Source organism: Aquarana catesbeiana, linkage group LG06 (genome assembly GCF_042186555.1).
Source record: "Aquarana catesbeiana isolate 2022-GZ linkage group LG06, ASM4218655v1, whole genome shotgun sequence".
In the NCBI taxonomy this organism is placed as follows: Eukaryota; Metazoa; Chordata; class Amphibia; order Anura; family Ranidae; genus Aquarana; species Aquarana catesbeiana.
This window is the reverse complement of record NC_133329.1, coordinates 381,024,806-381,049,028: the sequence shown is the minus strand read 5'-3', so window position 1 is coordinate 381,049,028 and position 24,223 is coordinate 381,024,806. Positions and strand designations below refer to the sequence as shown.

General features: G+C 43.4%; 1 protein-coding gene across 2 annotated transcripts in view; it reads left to right on the top strand.

Moving 5' to 3' along the window:
- THSD7B (thrombospondin type 1 domain containing 7B) overlaps window positions 1-24,223 on the top strand; it is an 807,368-nt gene that overhangs the window by 605,434 nt on the left and 177,711 nt on the right. For both annotated transcript variants that reach the window (XM_073634254.1, XM_073634253.1), the window contains exon 17: window positions 4,613-4,746. In XM_073634254.1, coding sequence (XP_073490355.1) covers window positions 4,613-4,746 — 134 coding nt within the window. The remainder of the gene's footprint in view (window positions 1-4,612; window positions 4,747-24,223) is intronic.

Below are 24,223 nucleotides of genomic sequence, written 5' to 3'. Positions count from 1 at the left end.
AATTTTGAATAGAGTAAGGGAGGGTTATAGCCCCTGTCAGTTTATTTTTTACCTTCCCTGTCTCGTTGCAGAAATTTCCCTTCACTTCCTGTCCCATAGCCAAACAGGAAGTGAGAGGAAATCTATGCAAATTAAGGGAATCCATTGCCCCCCCCCCCCCCCCAGGCCCTCAGAACTAGTGTCCCCACTCGAAAATTTCAGGGCAGGTCTTAAACAGCAAGGGGTGTGGCCTTGACAGGAAGGGGTAGGTCATATTTAAATTAGGGGGTACACAAGTTTAGTCAGGCCTAGGGCAGCACAAAACTTAAATACACTACTGGCTTAGATTGTAAGCTCCTCGAGGGCAGGAACTGATGTGATTATACAGTATAGAAAGTACTCCATAAACTGTTGGCACTATTGTAATACTTTTTATAAATAATGTGCTTTATCTAGTAAACCTGCCAGTTCTCTTCCTTACCTTGTGGACTTGGTTCTTGGAATAGTTGCAGTCCGATTTCCCAAGCAGCAGCAGTTTTCCTTTACTTTGTGGTAGTTGAGCAATACTTGAATATTCTGCTTGAAGATATTTCACAAACAGGTGCTAAGAAATATAAAAGGTGCACAGGTGATGCAGCTTACCAGCAGATAAATGGTAAAAGAATATGATCGTTATCAAAATCCTATTGCTTGGAGCTAGTTACCAATCATAGAACAAGGCTGCTACTACACCAATCATAGAACAAGGCTGCTACTACACCAATCATAGAACAAGGCTGCTACTACACCAATCATAGAACAAGGCTGCTACTACACCAATCATAGAACAAGGCTGCTATTACACCAATCATAGAACAAGGCTGCTATTACACCAATCATAGAACAAGGCTGCTATTACACCAATCATAGAACAAGGCTGCTACTACACCAATCATAGAACAAGGCTGCTACTACACCAATCATAGAACAAGGCTGCTACTACACCAATCATAGAACAAGGCTGCTATTACACCAATCATAGAACAAGGCTGCTACTACACCAATCATACAAGAAGGCTGCTACTACATCAATCATAGAACAAGGCTGCTACTACACCAATCATAGAACAAGGCTGCTACTACACCAATCATAGAACAAGGCTGCTACTACACCAATCATAGAACAAGGCTGCTACTACACCAATCATAGAACAAGGCTGCTATTACACCAATCATAGAACAAGGCTGCTATTACACCAATCATAGAACAAGGCTGCTATTACACCAATCATAGAACAAGGCTGCTACTACACCAATCATAGAACAAGGCTGCTACTACACCAATCATAGAACAAGGCTGCTACTACACCAATCATAGAACAAGGCTGCTATTACACCAATCATAGAACAAGGCTGCTACTACACCAATCATACAAGAAGGCTGCTACTACATCAATCATAGAACAAGGCTGCTACTACACCAATCATAGAACAAGGCTGCTATTACACCAATCATAGAACAAGGCTGCTACTACACCAATCATACAAGAAGGCTGCTACTACACCAATCATAGAACAAGGCTGCTACTACACCAATCATAGAACAAGGCTGCTACTACACCAATCATAGAACAAGGCTGCTACTACACCAATCATACAAGAAGGCTGCTACTACACCAATCATAGAACAAGGCTGCTACTACACCAATCATAGAACAAGGCTGCTACTACACCAATCATAGAACAAGGCTGCTACTACACCAATCATAGAACAAGGCTGCTACTACACCAATCATACAAGAAGGCTGCTACTACACCAATCATAGAACAAGGCTGCTACTACACCAATCATAGAACAAGGCTGCTACTACACCAATCATAGAACAAGGCTGCTACTACACCAATCATAGAACAAGGCTGCTACTACACCAATCATACAAGAAGGCTGCTACTACACCAATCATAGAACAAGGCTGCTACTACACCAATCATAGAACAAGGCTGCTACTACACCAATCATAGAACAAGGCTGCTACTACACCAATCATAGAACAAGGCTGCTACTACCAACTGCTGATGAGCCTTTGTGCCAATTGACAGAATACATTTTAAGTGGTTGTAAAGCTTCATTTTATTTTTTCATAAAAATAACAAACATGCCTATACTTACAGTGCCTTGAAAAAGTATTCATACTCCTTGAAATTCTCCTCATTTTGTCATGTTATATTAAAATTTACTGACAGAAACTAAGAAAAAAAAATATTTTTTCAAAATTTTCAGTCTTTTTTCTTTTAAAAAAAATAAAAAACCCAGCAGTGATTAAATACCTCCAAAAGAAAGCTCGATTTGTGTGAAAAAAATGATAAAGATTTCATATGAGTACAGTGCCGCATGACCGTACAATTGTCATCCAAAATGTGACAGCGCTGACAGCTCAAAATTGGCCTGGGCAGGAATTGGGTGAAAGTGCCCAGTGGGCAAATGGTTAAAAATGACCTTTCCTGTACATTCTGCAGCACTGTCATTTTCTGGAGGGTTGCCATATTGCTTTGAACGCCTCTCAGAAATGTAATTTCCTACTTGTGTGATTGGCTTAGTGATTTTTCCAGAAGTCTGCACTAAGATACAAGTCAGGTTTTAGGCATCCCCTGCAACAAAAATGTAATTTCTGGTGAAAAATTCCCAAAGGGAAATCACGTCTAAAGGAATGCAGACCCTGTCACTTTCCTCAACTGATTAATGATTATAAAATCACTCCCATACAGATTCACTAAGCACATGGACACAGACAAACAAACAGCTATTCCTTCAGAGTAACTAAAGGTAGGAATCTGCAACAAAGTTTTGTTAAAATCCTTGCAGTGTACATAGATCATCCAGAGGGGAATGATTTTTTCTCAACAAAACTGGAGTTACTCTTTAATTTTAGACAGTTACCACAGCATTTTAATTCTAATTATAGAACAATGTATAGGAGGGGCTTTTCCTGGCCAATCACTGTTTACCTTGAGACCGGCCAGCCCTCACAGTACCTCCTCCTCTTCCTGAGGCACAATGCAAACTTGCACTTCACTTCATCAGAGTAATCATTTAGGCTCCATTCACACATGAACGCAGGTGGAATTGCTGCGATTCCGCCCCGCAATTTCAAATGGCTGCAAAATGCGGGACGGTTTTGCGATGCCATTACTTCTAATGGCACCCCAATCACGCCGCAATTTTGCCATGACTGTTGTGCTGTAAATTGTTGCGCAATCGCGGCAAATCGCAGCGCTGTTTCCCAAAAGAAGCTCATGTTCCTTTTTGAGTGACAAGAGGGGCGCATTGCAATTTTCCACGATTGCAGTGCGATTTACAGCATGACAGACGCAGCAAAATCTCTGCGCAATTGAGGTGCCATTAGAAGCATTGGCATTGCAAACGCGCCCTGCGTTTTGCAGTCATTTGAAATAGCGGCGGTTTCCGGCCGTGATCATGTGTGAAAGCAGCCTTAGCGGCACTTGCCCAGCCAGGTGTTGTCCAAGATTGGTAAATACATTGTTTTTTTTTTTAGACCATTGCCACCCTGAAAGACAACCTGTGTGTGTATAGGGGTTACAGGTAACAACGATCATGTGTTTTAACCTGATTAAGGGCCGGTTCCCACTGGTGCGATGTCCGACATCGGATGTGATTCGCACCGCACTGCAGTGCAAATCACATGCGATCTCTGTGCGATGCGATATCAGCCATATCGGATCGCATGTGTGTTCACTGACACTCGCTCGCATGTCCAAGCTGACAGTTCGGACATGAATCGGATCACATGGGTGTTCACTGACACTCGCTCGCATGTCCAAGCTGACAGTTCGGACATGAATCGGATCACATGGGTGTTCACTGACACTCGCTCGCATGTCCAAGCTGACAGTTCGGACATGAATCGGATCGCATGGGTGTTCACACCCATGCGATCCGATTCCTGTCCCAATTTGCAATTTGCACTGCGATATGCGAACTGATTTGGGGGTGTCACTAACTTTATATTGACACTCCCAGCAGTTCGCATAAGGCAGTGTGAACTGCTGCCGGGAGACATGTGATGCGGGAACCCGCAGTGGATTCGCAGGGTTCCCGCATCGCTGAAGTGTGAACCGAACCTTAGACAAGCCATAGATGGTTCGACTTTCCTTCCTTACACCATGGGTCTCAGGAAAGAAAATCGCTCAATTCCCTATCAACACAGGCAGCGTTGATGCAGGAATCCCTACTGCAGCCCTATTGTGTTCTGGTGGGGGGGGGGGGGTGCCCTTTCCCTGCCGACAGAACACAATGATTACTGCTAGCCGCTTTAGCCGCCAGCAATCACATGCCAAAAATTTGTCAGGCTGGTCATACTGAAGTTGATCAATGGACCAACCAGTCTGCCCACACATGGATCAAATTTTGGATTTTGGTTGGTCCCTCCTGAACCAGCCGCAGATGTGATCCATGTATGGCCGGCTTAATACTAGAGCTGTTCCCTGTCGCTTTGTGCGCTGGTTAGATCTCTATTGAATTCAGCTCAGAAATAAACACATAACTCCCGCTGGCGCGTCTCCTTTCTGTATGTGTGACAGATGTTTATACTGATGACATTGATTTATATAGATCCACTGTTGTGTCTCCTGACAGGTGTACGAGGTAGTCCCCTGTTATACGGAATGCAATCAGTACTTGTGGGTGTCTGAGCCGTGGTCCGCCTGCAAGCTGCACAGCGAGGGGAAGACCGCCGGCTGCGGGCTCGGAATACAAATCAGAAGAGTGCGGTGAGTGAAGGAAGCAGTTCATCTCTGCTGACGGAACAATACATCATGTGTGAGCCGCTTACTGCAGACACTCAGCAAAGACTTCACAACTTTCTTCTGCAATGTTGTTTCTCTGCTGCCAACTGAAGTTTTGGCTGTGGAAAAGTAGGGCGCACACAAGTGGCCGGGGGGGGGGGTAAAAGCAGGCAATTTTAATGCATGCACCATAGGCACCATAGGGTTGTCACCTTTTTCTTCAAGTCAAACCTGAACACTTTCGCGGAGCACAACAACTTTGTTTTATAGTATAAACTATACATATATTTTGCTATTAAATAACATTTCTAACATTTCTAATCATTAATAATGTTAATAATAATAAGTTAATAACAAGAGTCCCCCTTTACATCAGAGTCCACAGAGTTCCCTTTTACATCTGAACTTGCAGAGTTCTCTTTCACTGTAAGGGGAGACTCTGCAGACTCTGATGTAAGGAAGAGCTCTGGGGATTCTAACATAAGGGATGCTCTGGGAACCCTGATTTAAGGGGGAACACTGAAAACTCTGATGTACGGAGGGGACTCTGATGTAAGGGGGAACACTGTGGCCTTTGGTGTAAAGGGGAACTCTGATGTAAGGGGTGCTCTGAGAACCCTGATTTACCTTAGTGTACTCATTCAGAGGCAGGAGAGAGAATGGGGAGGCTTCATTCACAGAGAGGGATGGATGGTGAGCTCACTCACCCCTTGGCAGTCAGCACCTCTCATCCAGATTTAAAATCTCTGACCCCCCCCCCGCTTTCCTTTTCTGAGGCACAGCGCCGGGGATTGGAGTGTGGGCAGACACAGAGGGGTGGGGCGGAAGGAAGAGGTGCAGATCGAGCCCTCTCTCCTCTCCCGTCTATGTGTGTGTTTGGGGGGATTGTTAATGCTGGCTTTGGGCAGTGTGAGAGAAAGTGTAACAGCTACAGCCAGCAACCCTGCTGGGAAGCCATAGTCCGGTCTGAATAATGTGTCCGGGTTTCAGGCAGTCTGAAACCCGGACACATGATTCCAAACCCAAACTGTCCGGGTGAATCCCGGACAGGTGGCAACCCCACCTGGCCACCCAGCAAAACTAGGCCATGCAGCAGCTCAGGCCTTTATACATCTTGCAGCCATAAAGCCCTGCTGTGTGACCAACAAAAATTTAAAAGCATTTTTACAATTAGCAGGCGGCACAGCAGTTAATGGGACTAGGCAGCAACCGCCCTGCAATGCATGTAGTTGCGGCACGGCGGGTCGGCATTTTTGAGGCTAAAACAGGTGCTGAAGAGGCAACCTATCATATATACTTGTCAAACGCCTCTGAAGAGCGTCCTGCCATAAATTGCTTTTCAGAGGGGAGGCAAAGGCTGGCGCACACATTAACGAGCTCTTTCAGCGAAATTACTCTTCCTGGCATCATCAAATTTGCTAGCAAATTCAAAAGCACATTGCTAGTCAGTAAAGCAAATAATTTATGAAAAAGAAGACCGCTGCCAGTAAGCATTTAAACTACTTGGATTTTCTCTGCTTTTACCTGTTTTTTATTTTTTTAAAGTTGGTGACAGGGTCTCTTTAAAGTGTAACTAAAAGCAATAAAAAGCGGGTGGGGGGTTTGGATAGAGTGGAGAGGGATTAGAACACCTGCCAGTTTTTATTGCTGTTTGTGTCCCCATTATGGAGATTCACCCTCTCTATTTGTCATGCTCACCATTATCATTGAAAGTGAAAGTAAAAGAAAATCCCAAATTTTGGGTTGTCCAAAAAAAGTAATAGAGGGGAAATCTTCCAATGGGGACACTAGTTCTGGTGATCTGGGGTGCCCCAAGGGATTCCCTTAATGTGCAGGGATTTTCTCTCACTTCCTGTTTGGCTATAGGACAGGAAGTGATGGGAAATCTCTGCAATGACACACAGATGGTGAAAAAAAAATCTGACAGGGATTATAACCCTCCCTCACTTTATCTGAAATGAAAAAACAAAAAAACAGAAAATTGTATCATACTTACCATAATTTTATTTTCCTGGTGCCTATCCATGGCAGCATACATGTGGTAGTAGCCCCGCCTACTTCCGCCCACAGGACCAGTGTGTAGCCATGGCCCTGACCTCTGAAGAGCTGATGATGAACTTCAGGGTCAGGGAGAGCTGACATCCATTCTCACAGTGTGGGTCACTAGGCATAGTGGGTGCAGAGTCGTGTAGAGTGTAGTGTAGTGTAGCAGACTCCGTGACTCACAAAAGTTAACTGGTATATGGGTTATATAGCTCCTGGCGCCTTAAAGCTGAAATACGCCTGAAAGAACTGTTCCCATTAGCAACTCTACTGGTCTTTTTAACTTCATCACGCATCTTTACACATACCAACTTGGTATCCCCATTGTGTAGGATCTGGCCTCCATCTCACAGCCTCCCGCTGCCGCTTCTTGAACTTAAACTCACAGTCTATCTTGAAGACTCCTCTGACCCCCACTGTCACTGGGTCCTTGAACTTCACACAACTGCTGTATACAGCCAACTGCTGTATCTTCCGAGTACTACCCATGCTGACCTGCTGGGTCCCTTACTTGAATCTTCAGCCCATCTGCTGAACTCTCTTGCAAGCGTCACCCCTGCTATCCTGCTGGGTCCCTGGCTTGGCTTCTGCTGAGGCTTTCCCAACTTCTTCACCATTCCCGGTTAGTGAAAAAGGCTTCTTGGGTACTCTTGCTCAGACTATGAACTTTGGCCTCTGATGATAGAAGCGTTGTCCCTTAAAGACTGCAGTTTCCCCTTTATCCCTGACCTTGGTTCAAGCTTTGCCTCTGGCAACAGGAATGGTTGTCCTCCGTTAGCAACTCTGTCCATTCACCTCCAACAAAGAGAGGTTCTCCAGCCAATAGAACCCTTGCAACTTGGTCAGGCATCCGACATAAAGCCCCAACCCTACGCTGCTTCTTCTGTCCCTGGATAGGCCTCAACTGCCTAGCAACCAGGGAACTCCCGGTTAGGCCTAAACTGCCCAGCACCTGGGAGTTTTCAATACACGTCCACCCAGACAGCCGCCCAGGTGGCACGAACACACTGTTCACCTGACTCCTCCCAAATAAATAGGCTCTCCCAGAAAACCTCTGCCAATTGGCTAGAGCAACCTATCCACTCATATTCCAAGTTCATATGCACCTTATCATTCCAATGCCATAGGTAACAATGCCACCCAGCGGCAGAGGAGAGAGGTGCATCAAACTCAGAAGTAGGAAAAGAGTCAGGAGATCAACTAACAATTGGCTAGGTTAGTTACCACCTAGCAAACAAGATTTGACAGCATCCCTGTTCAAGACCAGGGTGCTACAAGTGCATAGCTATAAATCTTAACACCCACACAACAGCCTATTCCCTGTACATTAATAGGAACAAATTGGGTGGGTTCAGTATCCTACCATGGATAGGCACCAGGTAAGGAAAATAACGGTAAGTATGATACAATTTTCTGTTTTCCTGGTGCCTCCATGGAAGCATACATGTAATAGATCAATAACTAGCTACCAGGGTGGGAAGCTTTAGCAAATCCTATCATATAAGAAAGTGACTAAGCTACTGGTTTCCCGCCAAAGACAGGTCCATGTACAGGGAGACTGATGGAAACCCAGATGTATAGGGAGACTGATGGGGACCCATATTTATAGGGAGACTGATGGAGACCCACATGTATAGGGAGACTGATGGGGACCCAGATGTATAGGGAGACTGATGGAGACCCACATGTATAGGGAGACTGATGGAGACCCACATGTATAGGGAGACTGATGGAGACCCAGATGTATAGGGAGACTGATGGGGACCCAGATCTATAGGGAGACTGATGGAGACCCACATGTATAGGGAGACTGATGGAGACCCAGATGTATAGGGAGACTGATGGGGACCCAGATGTATAGGGAGACTGATGGAGACCCAGATGTATAGGGAGACTGATGGAGACCCAGATGTATAGGGAGACTGATGGAGACCCAGATGTATAGGGAGACTGATGGAGACCTAGATGTATAGGGAGACTGATGGAGACCCACATGTATAGGGAGACTGATGGAGACCCAGATGTATAGGGAGACTGATGGGGACCTAGATGTATAGGGAGACTGATGGAGACCCACATGTATAGGGAGACTGATGGAGACCCACATGTATAGGGAGACTGATGGAGACCCAGATGTATAGGGAGACTGATGGGGACCCAGATCTATAGGGAGACTGATGGAGACCCACATGTATAGGGAGACTGATGGAGACCCAGATGTAAGGTGGGACTCTGTGGGGGATGCTGATTTAAAGGGGGGCTCTGATGAGAACCCTGATGTAAGGGGGGGACTCTGATGGGGATCCTGATGCATGGGGGGATCTGATGGGGACCCTGATGTACAGGGAGACTGATGCGAACCCGGGTGTAAGGTGGGACTGTGTTGGGGATGCTGATGTTAGAGGAGACTCTGAGATGAACTCTGATTTTAGGGGGGGTCTCTGATGGGGGTCCTGATGCATGGGGGAATCTGATGGGGACCTTGATATGAGAGGGTCTCTGTTGGGGGCCCATATCTAAGGGGGGGACTCTGATAAGCACCTTCATGTAAGGGGCACTCTAATGGGGTTTTTTTAGACCATGAATATTTGTAAAATATATGACATGGCCCTTGTACCGAAAAAATGTAAAACCCCTGCTTTATAGGGAAAAATTGCTTTTATATATGCTTTGGGTTCTATTGATAAAACAAATATGCTGTGGGAATGTCTTGAACATTCACACAATCATCAGAAATAGTTGCTACAATGTGTCTAATATGTGTTTTTCTTATGATATCAGCTCCATCTAGTGGCCATAAAGTAGTATTTTTCTGATTCAGGTATTTCAGGAAAATACTGCATTATAGCCACTAGATGGTGCTGACAGTCATAGAAAATACACATATTAGGCAGAATACTGTGATCATTCATGATGTATGTGCGAACGATTGAGCGTGGTTCATATCTGTCAGTATCTACAGAGCTGGCAGGATGAAACCAGAGCCTTGCGCATGGGGAAAGCTGTGTAAACAGAATCATGTGCTTAATGAATAAAATACACTGTTCTGTCCGTAATGGTTGCACGTTCTCTTGAACTCTCTTTTCACATTTCTCCAACACATCAGCTGCCTGTGACAGAATTATTTCTGAGCAGGTCGCAGGGCAGGTAAGCTTACATATTAATGAATGGCAAGGCGGTTCGGCACGCTCCTGCAATTATCGCGATTTGTGGACTGTCTCCAGCTATGTGAAGTCTGGAAAGAATACAGGAAAAAATATTACATTATTTAAATTTAATTCAGTTGGAACGTCTGTTCAGCTAAATGTTTTATTCCGCATCCCTGACATTTATATTACACTCTCCAGCAAGAGTACAATAATCTGATTTTGTTATGAAGGTTAAAAAGACTTGTATATTGGATTTTCCATTACCAAGAATTATAACCAGACAAGCTGTGACATAAGTATTGTGGGAGTAATATTTGTATTAGCAACTCAGCAAGCAATAAGATGGATAAGTCAAGATGTAAAGAGGACCTGTCTATACGTATAAGAGAAAAATAGTGTGGTTGGGGTGCCACCACACAGCAATGCTTCAGAAATCGCATATGAGCCGTTATTTATTTATTTATTTTTTAAGACAGCACATCATGTAGTTCCCATCGGCATGGTGTGGTGTGCAAAAACACATGCATTGAGATTTGCTTTCAAGGTGTTCTGGGTTGCTATTGAAAATTAATTAAAAATTCAAAAAAGCACACAATGGGGGGAGATTTAATAAAACTGGAGAGCGCAAAATCTGGTGCAACTCTACATAGAAACCAATCAGCTTCCAGGTTTTATTGTCAAAACTTAAAGCGGGATTCCGTCCCTGAAAAAAAAGTACAAACACTGTAGCTGCTGACTTTAAATAAGTACTTACCTGTCCTGGGTGCCCGCGATGTCGGCCGCCCGAGGCCTACCCGTCCCTCGGCTCTCGGGTCCCGGCACCGCCATCCTAAGTAAGGGAAACAGGCAGTGGAGCCTTGCGGCTTCACTGCCAGTTTCCTACTGCGCGGCGCTCTGTGAATGGCCCCGTGGTGTTCTGGGAACACACACAGTTCACAGAAGACAACGGGGCCGCTCACCGAGGAGCAGAACACGCCGCGGAATAGGAAGAGGCAGATTAAGAAGACTGCCTAGCAATAAGGGTTTAGGTAAGTTTAAATTTTTTTTTTTTCAAATGTTTTTTTTTTTTTTTTTCAGGGTGGCCCTCCACTTTAACGGAACAAGCTGAAGCCAGAACCAGATTGGCTACCATGCAGAGCTGCACCAGATTTTGCACTCTCCAGTTTTTAGTAAATCAACTTCTGTGTACCAATTTGCCTAATGAGGACAACATTTAGAAACCTCACCTATTTCTCATGTCTAGAAAGAAAATAGCGTAGAATAATAACAAAGCTTTTATTATTATGTACATTGAAATTGGGAAAATGTTTTGCACTGTGTTTAATATACACATAGCCATAACATTATGACCACCCACCATAACATTATGACCACCCACCATAACATTATCACCACCCATCTAATGTTGAGTAGATCCCACTTTTGCCACCAAAACAACCCTGATCTGTTAAGGCATAGACTGCACTAGACAAAGCATCTCGCTACCTCCACCAGCTTGCCTTTTTTTCTCATACTTTATCCCAGTGCCATCTCTTCCCCAAGTAAGTGATGCACACACAACTGGCCATCCACATGATGTAGACGAAAATGTGACCAATCAGACCACCACCTTCTTCCATTTCTCTATGGTCCAGTTCTGCTGCTCATGTGCCCATTGTAGGCACCTTTGGCTGTGGACACACAGACATCCCAACCTGCAAAAACTAATTTCAGGGAGGTGGCAAGCTCTACTATAATAAAATAATACTTTAAAGATAATTAATAATATAATGTCATAATAAAATAATACTTTCAAAGATAATGTGTCACACTTACTAACAATGCACCCTCACTGTGCCCATTTGCAGCCTCATCAGTGCCAACAATGCAGCCTCACTGTGCCCATCTGCAGCCTCGTCAGTGCCCATCAATGCAGCCTCACTGAGCCATTAATGCAGCCTCACTGTTCCCATCAATGCTGCCTCACTGAGCCATTAATGCAGCCTCACTGTGCCCATCTGCAGCCTCATCAGTGCCAACAATGCAGCCTCACTGTGCCCATCTGCAGCCTCACTGTGCCAACAATGCAGCCTCGTCAGTGCCCATCAATGCAGCCTCACGGAGCCATCAATACAGCCTCACTGTGCCCATCTGCAGCCTTATTAGTGTCAACAATGCGGCCTCACTGTGCCAACAATGCAGCCTCACTGTGCCCATCTGTATCCTCATCAGTGCCCATCTGCAGCCTCACCATTACCTTGATTACACACAGCGGGTGTCTCCTGCTGTGTCATGCAGCTGCAGTCTTAACTGTTCGGCGGCCGTCCACTGTAACAAAGCCCCGTCTCCTCATCCATGATAGACGGTCAACTGAACACTGATACAATGGTGGGAAATTGAATCAGTGTTCCGTCTATCATGGATGAGGAGGCGGGGCTTTGTTACAGTGGACGGCCACCAAACAGTTAAGACTGCAGCTGCATGACACAGCGGGAGACATCCGCTGTTTGTGATTACTCTCCAGGCTGAGTGGCAGTGCAGGCTCAGCCGGGGTATCGTGCCGCACTCGCGGGTGTCCATGAGCTCGCCGTCAAATGTGGGAGTATCCCGCGAGTAGGACACGGGTCAGCATGGACACTCTGACCGATCTACAGCTACACAGCTCCATACACAGCAAACTGGGATGCACTGTGTGTCCTAAAACCTTTCTATCAAAACCAGTATTAACTTTTTCAGCAATTTGATCCACAATAATGCCCCGTACACACGGTCGGACATTGATCGGACATTCTGACAACAAAATCCATGGATTTTTTCCGACGGATGTTGGCTCAAACTTGTCTTGCATACACACGGTCACACAAAGTTGTTGGAAAATCCGATCATTCTGAACGCGGTGACGTAAAACACGTACGTCGGGACTATAAACGGGGCAGTAGCCAATAGCTTTCATCTCTTAATTTATTCTGAGCATGCGTGGCACTTTGTGCATCGGATTTGTGTACACACGATCGGAAATTCCGACAACGGATTTTGTTGTCGGAAAATTTTATAGCAAGCTCTCAAACTTTGTGTGTCGGAAAATCCGATGGAAAATGTATGATGGAGCCTACACACAGTCGGAACACACGGTGTGTACAGGGTATAGCTCTTCTATTGAATCAGACTATACAGGCCATTCTTCATTCCCTACATGCATCAAGGAGCCTTGGCAGCCCATAGTCCTGTTGCCAGTTTGCCGGTTTTCCTTCCTTGCACCACTTTTGGTAGGTCCTGACCACTGCAGACCAGGAACATCCACAAGAGCTGCAGTTTTGGAGTTGCTCTGACCCAGTCATCTAGCCATTACAATTTGACCCTTCTCAAAGTCACTCAAATCCTTGTGCTTGCCCTTTTTTTTTTTTTCCTGCTTTCAACACATCAACTTCAGGGACAACATGTTTATTTGCTGCCTAACATATCCTACCCACATTCAGGTGTCATTGTAACAAGATAATCAATGATATTCACTTTACCTGTCAGTGGTCATGATGTTATTGCTGATCGGTGTATGTTTGTTGAAGATTTAAATGCATAATGATAGAAGTTGAGTTTTATAGGTCAAAGGCCATGTGAGGTTGAGCTTGCAGTATTGCAGCTATTGATTGTGTGATCTTTCCATTGTCATCACATCTTTATGCATCTCTATACGTGTAAAATCTCATGAGATTTCATGTTTACTTGCAAATATGGGAAATATGAATATACTGTGTGTGTGTGTGTGTGTATATATATATATATATATATATATATATATATATATACATATATATACATATATACATATATACATACATATATACATATATATATACATATATATATACATATATATATATATATATATATATATATATATATATACATATATATATATATATATATATATATATATATATATATATATATACATATATATATATATATATATATATATATATATATATATATATATATACATATACATACATATATATATATATACTGCTGTGCAACAGTTTTAGGCAAGGATGAAGGAATACTGTAAAGTAAGAATGCTTTCAAAATGCTTTATATTTAGTTTTTAATTTTTTTATCAATTTACAAAATGCAAAGTGAGCGAACACAAGAAAAATCTAAATCAAATCAATATTTGGTGTGACTACCCTTTGGCTTCAAACCAGCATCAATTCTTAATCCCCATACACACTGTTCGATGTTCTGCAGATTTTTGTCTTCAGATTTACCCAAACCATATAAAATGATGTCAAACTTTAATGCCCCGTCCCGACGGAAAATGTGTGATAGGACCTTGTTGTCGGAAATTCCGAAAGTGTGTAGGCTCCATCACACATTTTCCATCGGAATTTCTGACACACAAAGTTTGAGAGCAGGCTATAAAATTTTCCGACAACAAAATCCGTTGTCGGAATTTCCGATCGTGTGTACACAAATCCGACGCGCACAATGCCACGCATGCTCAGAATACATAAAGAGATGAAAGCTATTGGCTACTGCCCCGTTTATAGTTCCGACGTACGTGTTTTACGTGACCGCATTCAGAATGATCGGATTTTCCGACAACTTTGTATGACCGTGTGTATGCAAGACAAGTTTGAGCCAACATCCGTCGGAAAAATTCCTAGGATTTTGTTGTCGGAATGTCCGATCAATGTCCGACCGTGTGTACGGGGCATTACAGTTTAAATTTGTATGCAATTAGGCAGGCCCTTGCATTACATGGTTTTGGTAAATCTGAAGACAAAAATCTGCAGAAAAACTAATAGTGTGTATGGGGTGTTACGCTTGCACACTTTGCACAAAGTCAGGGATTATGTAGGATTAGAGTCAGGTGTATGATTAACCAATTACAGGGGGTCCCCTACTTACAAACATCCGACTTACAAACGACTCCTACTTACAAACGGAGGGAGACAACAGGAAGTGAAACGAAATCTAGCCCTAGGAAGGGAAATTCACTCCTGTAAGAGTTAATATGGGAAAAAGGTGTCTCCACTGATGCTTTATCACCTATCCTTATTTCCCTAATAACCCCAAATTTTCAAAATCCAATTGTCATTGGGACAGAAAGTGAGGTGAAATCTTCTGAACAGGGGCACAGACAGCAAAACAAATGTTACAGGGGTGATAACCCTTCCCTATGCTATCTACAAAACTTAAAAATAGATTTTTTGGCTGGAGCTACACTTAAAAAATGTACCTGTTCCGACTTACAAACAGATTCAACTTAAGAACAAACCTAAAGTCCCTATCTTGTTTGTAACCCGGGGACCCCCTGTATACCAAGCAGGTGCCAGTGATCATCAATTTCATATGTAGGTTGAAACACAGTCACTGAAACAGAAGCAGGTGTGTAGGAGGCTTAAAACAGGGTGAAGAACTGTCAAACTCTGCTACTAAGGTAAGGTTGTGGAAGACAGTTTCGTGTCACAGGCCATACACCTTGGCAAGACTGAGCACAGCGACAAGACACAAGGTAGTTATACCGCATCAGCAAGGTCTCTCCCAGGCAGACTGGTGTTTCAAGATGTGCTGTTCAAGCTCTTTTGAAGAAGCACAAAAAAAAGGGAAACATTGAGGACTGTAGAAGCAGTGGCTGGCCAAGGAAACGCAACAGATGAACTACACATCATGCTTGTTTCCCTTTGATGTCCGAAGATGTCCATTAGTGCCATTAGCACAGAACTGGTGGAAACCATTGGGAGCCAGGTACACCCATCTACTGTCCAGAGAAGTCTGGCCAGAAGTGGTCTTCATGGACGAATTGCGGCCAAAAAGTCATACCTCCGATGTGGAAACAAGGCTAAGCGACTCCACTATACAGGAAAACATAGAAACTGGGGTGCAGAAAAATTGCAGCAGGTGCTCTGGACTGATGAGTCAAAATGTGAAATATTCGTCTGTAACAGGAGGCAGTTTGTTGGTGAAGGATTGGAAAGCGGTACAAAAATGAGTGTCTGCAGGCAACAGTGAAGCATGGTGGAGGTTCCTTGCAAGGTCTGGGGCTGCATTTCTGGAAATGGAGTTGGAGATTTGGTCAGGTTCAATGGTGCCCTTGATGCTCAGAAATACAGGCAGATACATATCCATCATGCCATACCATCAGGGAGGCGTGTGACTGGCCCCTAATTTATTCTGCAGCAGGACAACAGCCCCAAACATACAGCCATTGTCATTAAGAACTATCTTCAGTGTAAAGAACATGAAGTCCTGGGAGTGATGGCTTGGCCCCCACAGAGCCCTGATCTCAACATCATCAAATCTGTATGGGATTACATGAAGAGATGGAAGGATTTGAGGCAGCCTACATCCACAGAAGATCTGTGCTTAGTTCTCCAAGATGTTTGGAACAACCTACCTGCTGAGTTCCTTCAAAAACTGTGTGCAAGTGTACCTACAAGAAGTGATGCTGTTTTGAAGGCAAAGGGTGGTCACACCAAATATTGATTTGAATTTCTCTTCTGTTCATTTACTTTAAATTTGCAACCCCGCCCCTGCTCCAGGGGGGCCGTGCGGCCTCCCTCTCACTTTACATTTTATCTCACTGTGCCTGTGTGGGCGTCAGAGTCACCTGAAAGGCCAGTGTGTGATGGGCGGACACAGACTCCCCTCTGGTCCTCCCCTTCCCAGATGTGCCAGGTGGGACTGGGAGCTGAGTGAAGGAGGTTGGATGCGGCCGCTGAGTGGAGGAGGCGGGAAGAAGCTGCTGAGTGGAGGAGGCGTGTCTAGGTCCACTGAGTGGAGGAGGCGAGACTAGGTCTGCTGAGTGGAGGAGGCGGGACAGAGCCGCTGTGTGGAAGAATGACAGGAGCCAGCATAGGGGAGGTGTGAGTCCTAGACATGCTGGGACTTGTAGTCTGCAGGCAGCAGGAGAACCTCTGAGTGACTAGAAGGGACTCCAACACTGATGTAGCTTTGGGGCTCACCTGTGTGGCCTCCCTGTCACACCTGGACAGGAGGGGCAGCATATAGAGGAATCTATCTATTCCATTTTCCTCCTGCTGCCACTGAATGCTGGCTTCTCTCCCTCCTGCATTCATTGACAGCAGGAGGGAAATGGAGTGGATCGGTTCCTCTATATACCGCCCCTCTTGTCTGGGTTTACTCTTATTCTGCTTCTGCTTCAGTTTATGAATGAACAGTGCAGATCTCTTCCTGTTCATTCATTATGTGCAGCTGAGGCTGCAGAGATGTTGGTCATCAATCTCCTTTCTCTGTCTCAAAAGTGAGACATCGGGGGTAAGTTTAGACTCCTGATATTTCAACAAAGCCCCCCCCCCCCCCAAAAGGGCTGCTAAAAAATCTATAAAAAAATAATAAAAATAAAATTGCAAAAATATATAATATATGGTACAAAAATTATAAAAAAATAACAAATAAAAAAACTACTGACACCGTCCGCTGCCCTACTGTCTGACTCCATCCACTGCCCTACTGTCTGACTCCATCCACTGCCCTACTGTCTGTCTCCATCCATTGCCCTATTGTCTGACTGTTCTATTGTCCACTGCTCTATTGGCGCATGGTGAAAACGATGGTTGGTGGTTGGGGGCCCAGGTCAACTTGGCAACTTTTGCATCGAAGCCCACGAGCTTCAAGCTACGCCTCTATTTGCACAGTAGTGTATACTGTGTATGTATACATATATCTATATCTATCTATCTATCTATCTATCTATCTATCTATCTATCTATCTATCTATCTATCTATCTATCTATCTATCTATCTATCTATCTATCATATATATATATATATATATATATATATATCTATATATATAGATATATATCTATATATATAGATATATATATATAGATATATATATATCTATATATATATATATATAGATATATATATATATATAGATATACATACAGGTGGTCCCCGGGTTACAAACAAGATAGGTACTGTAGGTTTGTTCTTAAGTTGAATCTGTTTGCAAGTTGGAACAGGTACATTTTTTAAGTGTAACTCCAGCCAAAAAAACTATTTTTTTAAGCTTTTTGGATAACATAGGGAAGGGTACACACCCTGTAACATTTGTTTTGCTGTCTGTGCTCCTGTTCAGAAGATTTCACCTCACTTTCTGTCCCAATGACAATTGTATTTTGAAAATGTTGGGTTGTTGTGGAAACAAGGATTGGTGATAAAGCACACCGTCGGATTTTCCGATGGAAAATGTGTGATAGGACCTTGTTGTCGGAAATTACGACCATGTGTAGGCTCCATCACACATTTTCCATCGGATTTTCCGACACACAAAGTTTGGGAGCTTGCTATAAAATTTTCCGACAACAAAATCCGTTGTCGGAATTTCCGATCGTGTGTACACAGATCTGACGCACAAAGTGCCACGCATGCTCAGAATAAATAAAGAGATGAAAGCTATTGGCTACTGCCCCGTTTATAGTCTTGACGTACGTGTTTTACGTCACCGCGTTCAGAATGATCGGATTTTCCGACAACTTTGTGTGACCGTGTGTATGCAAGACAAGTTTGAGCCAACATCCGTCAGAAAAAATCGTTGGATTTTGTTGTCGCAATGTCCGATCAATGTCCGACCGTGTGTACGGGGCATTACAGGAGAGAATTTTCCTTCCTAGGGGTAGATTTCCTCTCACTTCCTGTTGTCTCCCTCCGTTTGTAAGTAGGAGTCGTTTGTAAGTTGGATTTTTGTAACTAGGGGACCGCCTGTATATACATACACCCATCAGCCCCCTCTTACTGCTAAAACAGTCCTGACCCATTGAGGCATGGACTCCAGCAGACCTCTGAAGGTATTGTGTGGTATCTGGCACATCTAGCACAGTGGTCTCCAAACTGCGGCCCGGGGGCCAGATGCTGCCCTTTACTTGCTTTTATTTGGCCCTTGGGGCACTATTTCATCTACAGATACCAACAATAGGGCATAATTCCCCCCCCCCCCCCCACTGACACCTATGAAGGGGCACAATTTCTCCCAATGACATCGATGGGGTACAATTCCTCCCAATGACACCAATGATGGAGCACAATTTCTCTCAATAACACCAATGATGAGGCACAATTCCTATCAATGATGGGGCACAATTACTCCCACAGAAACAAATAATGGGGCATTATTTTTTCCCACTGACGCCGGGACCTTTTCTACTCCCAATGGTCACAGTTCGGTCCCCTAAAGTCTGAAGGACAGTAAACTGGCTCTTTGTTTACAATGTTTGTAGACCCTTGATCTAGCAGATCCTTTACGTCTTGTAAAATGTGAGGTGGGGGCCTTCATGGATCAGACTTGTTTTTTCAGCACATCCCACATATGCTTATTTGAATTGAGATCTGGAGAGTTTGGAGGCCAAGTCAACATCTTAAACTCATTGGGGGAGATTTACTAAAGTTGGAGAGAGCAAAATCTGGTGCAGCTCTGCACAGAAACCAATCAGCTCCCATGTTTTATTGTCAAAGCTGATTCGAACAAGCTGAAGTTAGAAGCTGATTGGCTACCATGCACAGCTGCACCAGATTCTGAGTGCTCCAGTTTTAGTTAATCTGCCCCATTGTGTCCCTCAAACCATTCTTGAACCATTTTTCCAGGGTGCATTATCCTGCTGGAAGAGGTCACTGCCATCAGGGATTCCATGAAGGGGTGAACTTGGTCAGCAACAATGTTTAGGTAGGTAGTACGTGTCAATGTTATTCACTTAGTCTTACTGGAAACAAAAGGAAATAACCCCTAGATGGGATTTTAACAGCAACACACCACCAAAATTAAGTAAAAATGCTAATTTTATTGATGAATGTAAAAAGGATCAATCACACATGTGATTATTGTATAAAAACAAAGCAAGAACAATTGATAAAGTCATGGAAATTTTGAAAAATTCATAGAGTATATATTATTACTCTCCATTGTCTAAAACATCTTTGGTGTTGACGCGTTTCAGGTTCAATCCTCTTGTCAGGTGTACTTAATAGGAGAATATATGTTCAAATATTGAACATATATTCTCCTATCAAGTACCCCTGACATAAGGTTTGAACCTGAAATGCATTGAGTACCCAAGAATGGAGAATATTAATACAGTATATACTCTATGAATTTTCCAAAATTTCCACGACTCTCTCAATTGTTCTTGCTTCGTTTTTATAGGATACTCATGTGTGATTGATCCTTTTTACATGTATCGATAATATTTGCATTTTATTTAATTTTGGTGTGTTGCCGTTAATCCCATCTAGGGGGTATTTCTTTTTGTTTCCATATTAGTAGGGATGTGGCAACCATCCACCATTCTCTGACATGGTGGAAGCATTTATGCTTAAAGTGTTACTAAACACACACTGTTTAATTTACATTGCCCCTTCTATTTCTGTATGTGGATGATGGCTCTGTAATTATTTAGTAAAAAAAAAAACATCTACAGCCGTGGCCAAAAGTTTTTTTTGTCTTTTTGTCAGATGTTACTTTGGTATACTTAAGTACAAGCATTTCATAAGTGTCAAACCTTTTATTGACAATTACATTAAGTTTATGCAAATAGTCAATATTTTCAGTGTTGACCCATTTTTTAAGAGACCTCTGCAATTCGCCCTGGAATGCTGTCAATCAACTTCTGGGCCACATCCTGACTGATGGCAGCCCATTCTTGCATAATCAATGCTTGGAGTTTGTCAGAATTTGTGGTGGTGGTTGGGGGGGGGGGGGTGTTCACCCACCACTTGAGGATTGACCACAAGTTCTCAATGGGATTAAGGTCTCCTGGCCATGGACCCAAAATGTTGATGTTTTGTTCCCCAAGCCACTTAGTTATCACTTTTGCCTTATGGCAAGGTGCTCCACCATGCTGGAAACGCTTTGTTCGTCACCAAACTTTTCTTGGATAGTTGGGAAAAGTTGTTCTCGGAGGATGTTTTTGTACCATTCTTTATTCATGGCTGTGTTCTTAGGCAAAAGTGTGAGTGAGCCCACTCCCTTGGCTGAGAACCAACCCCACACATGAATGGTCTCAGGATGCTTTACTGTTGGCATGACACAGGACTAATGGTAGCGCTCACCTTTTCTTCTCCGGACAAGGTTTTTTTCCGGATGCCCCAAACAATCGGAAAGGGGATTCCTCAGAGAAAAATACTTTACCCCAGTCCTCAGCAGTCCAATTCCTGTACCTTTTTGTAGAATATCACTGGTGTTTTTTTTCCTGGAGGGAAGTGGCATCTTTGCTGCCCTACTTGACACCAGATCATCCTCCAAAAGTTCTCACCTCACTGGCCGTGCAGATGCACTCACACCTGTCTGCTGCCATTCCTGAACAAGCTCTGCACTGTGGTTTCCCGATCCTGCAGCTAAAGTCAACTGTAGGAGATGGTCCTGACGCTTGCTGGACTTTCTTGGGCACCCTGAAGCCTTCTTCACAACAATTGAACCTCTCTCCTTGAAGTTCTTGAAGACCTGATAAATAGTTTATTTAGATGCAGTCTTAGTATCAGCAATATCCTTGCCTGTGAATCCCTTTTTCTGCAAAGACATAATGACTGCACCTGTTTCCTTGCAGGTAACAATGGTTAACAGAGGAAGAACAATGATTTCAAACACCACTCTCATTTTAAAGCTTCCAGTCTGTTATCCTAACTCAATCAGCATTACAGAGTGATTTCCAGCATTGTCTTTGTCACTGACACCTGTGTTAACAAGAGAATCACTGACATGATGTCAGCTAGTCCTTTTGTGGCAGGGCTGAAATGCAGTGGTAATGTTTTTTTGGGGATTAAGTTCATTTTTGCGGCAAAGGGAAACTTTGCAATTAATTGCAATTCATCTGATCATTCTTCATAACATTCTGGAGTATATGCAAATTGCCATAATAAAAACTGAGGCAGCAGACTTTGTTAAAATTAATATTTGTGTCATTCTCAAAACTTTTGGCAACGGCTGTAAGCACTTTTCTCCTAACCGAAATACAGCTGTCACATGACCCATCTCTTTCCCAGCCTGTCTGCAGGGAAACACAAGCAGGAGGAGCTTCTAGTTTTCTGCTGCTGGTCCCATGTTCAAAATAAAAATAACAACCTTAGGAATACAGAGTAAAACGAATCTAATTCTAAATCTAATATCAATAAACTGTTTTAAATCATCATACAAATATATATTTGAAATCAAATCTTTATTATTTTTTGTCAATAACAGGGTGTGTGTGGATTTCTGCCAGTCATAGGCTGTGACACGCCTCTCCAGCCTGTGTCTTAAAATAACATGGAGGTGAAGCCTCCATCAAGCTACATGTAATATCCCACCCCCATTGTGTTCAGCTTGTTGGTCTGAATCAAGGAGGAGGAGGGAGGGAGTGGGCTGTAATTTACCCCTGTGTATACACCCACATGTGTGACTCTATAGTCACATGGGCTGCTGCTCAGATGTGATAGGGAGGAAATGCTCAGTATAGAAACTCAAAGAAAACTGAGCATGTGCAGAGCTGCCAACACTGCTCTGCAAAATTCCTAACTGAACTGGGGACATGGACAGAAGGGGGGGGGGGCAGAGAACAGCAGGATCAACCAGGATTTTTGCAGGATACAGAAAACTATTCTCATAGTGACTGAGTGAATATGAACAGCATGTAATATACCGTTTATTGATCGTTTTTCATGATGTGGGTTTAGAGACACTTCAACCTGTCAGTGGTCATAAAGTTATGACTGATCGGTGCGTGTCTATTGTCTATCTATATTATCTATAGACTATATTATCTATTTGCCTTGAAAAAGTATTCATACACCTTGAGATTTTCCACATTTTGTCATGTTACAACCAAAAACGTAAATATATTTTATTGGGATTTTATGTGATAGATCAACACAAAGTGGCACATAATTGTGAAGTGGAAGGAAAATGATAAATGGTTTTCAAAATTGTTTACAAATACATTTCTGAAAAGTGTGGAGTGCATTTGTATTCAGCGCCCTTTACTCTGATACCCCTAACTAAAATCTAGAGGAACCAATTGCCTTCAAAAGTCACCTAATTAGTAAATAGAGTCTGTGTGTAATTTTGTCTCAGTATAAATACAGCTCTCAGGTCTGTGAAGCCCTCAGAGGTTTGTTAGAGAACCTTAGTGAACAAACAGCATCATGAAGGCCAAGGAAAACACCAGACAGGTCAGGGATAAAGTTGTGGAGAAGTTTAAAGCAGGGTTAGGGTATAAGAAAATATCCCAAACTTTCAACATCTCACGGAGCACTGTTCAATCCATCATCCGAAAATGGAAAGAGTATGGCACAACTGCAAACCTACCAAGACATGGCCGTCCACCTAAACTGACACGCCGAGCCTTAATCAGAGAAGCAGCCAAGAGGCCCATGGTAACTCTGGAGGAGCTGCAGAGATCCACAGCTCAGGTGGGAGAATCTGTCCACAGGACAACTATTAGTTGTGTACTCCACAAATCTGACCTTTATGGAAGAGTGGTAAGAAGAAAGCCATTGTTGAAAGAAAGCCATAGGAAGTCCCGTTTGCAGTTTGTGAGAAGCCATGTGGAGGACACAGCAAACATGTGGAAGAAGGTGCTCTGATCAGATGAGAACAAAATTGAACTTTTTGGCCTAAAAGCAAAACGCTATGTGTGGCAGAAAACTAACACTGAACATCACCCTGGCAGAAAACTAACACTGAACATCACCCTGAACACATCATCCCCACCGTGAAACATGGTGGTGACAGCATCATGTTGTGAGGATACTCTTCTTCAGCAGGGACAGGGAAGCTGGTCAGAGTTGGTGGGAAGATGGATGGAGCCAAATACAGGGCAATCTTAGAAGAAAACCTGTTTAGAGTCTGCCAAAGACTTCAGACTGGGGTGGAGGTTCACCTTCCAGCAGGACAACGACCCTAAACATACAGCCAGAGCTACAATGGGATAGTTTAGATCAAAGCATATTCATGTGTTAGAACGGCCCAGTCCAGACCTAAATTCAATTGAGAATCTGTGGCAAGAAAATTGCTGTTCACAGACGCTCTCCATCTAATCTGACAGAGCTTGAGCTATTTTGCAAAGAAGAATGGGCAAAAATGTCACTCTCTAGATGTGCAAAGCTGGTAGAGACATCCCCAAAAAGACTTGCAGCTGTAATTGCAGTGAAAGGGGGTTCTACAAAGTATTGGGGGGAGGGAGGCTGAATACAAATGCACGCCACACTTTGCGCATTTTTATTTGTAAGAAATTTTGAAAACCATTTATCATTTTTCTTCCACTTCACAATTATGTGCCACTTTGTGTTGGTCCATC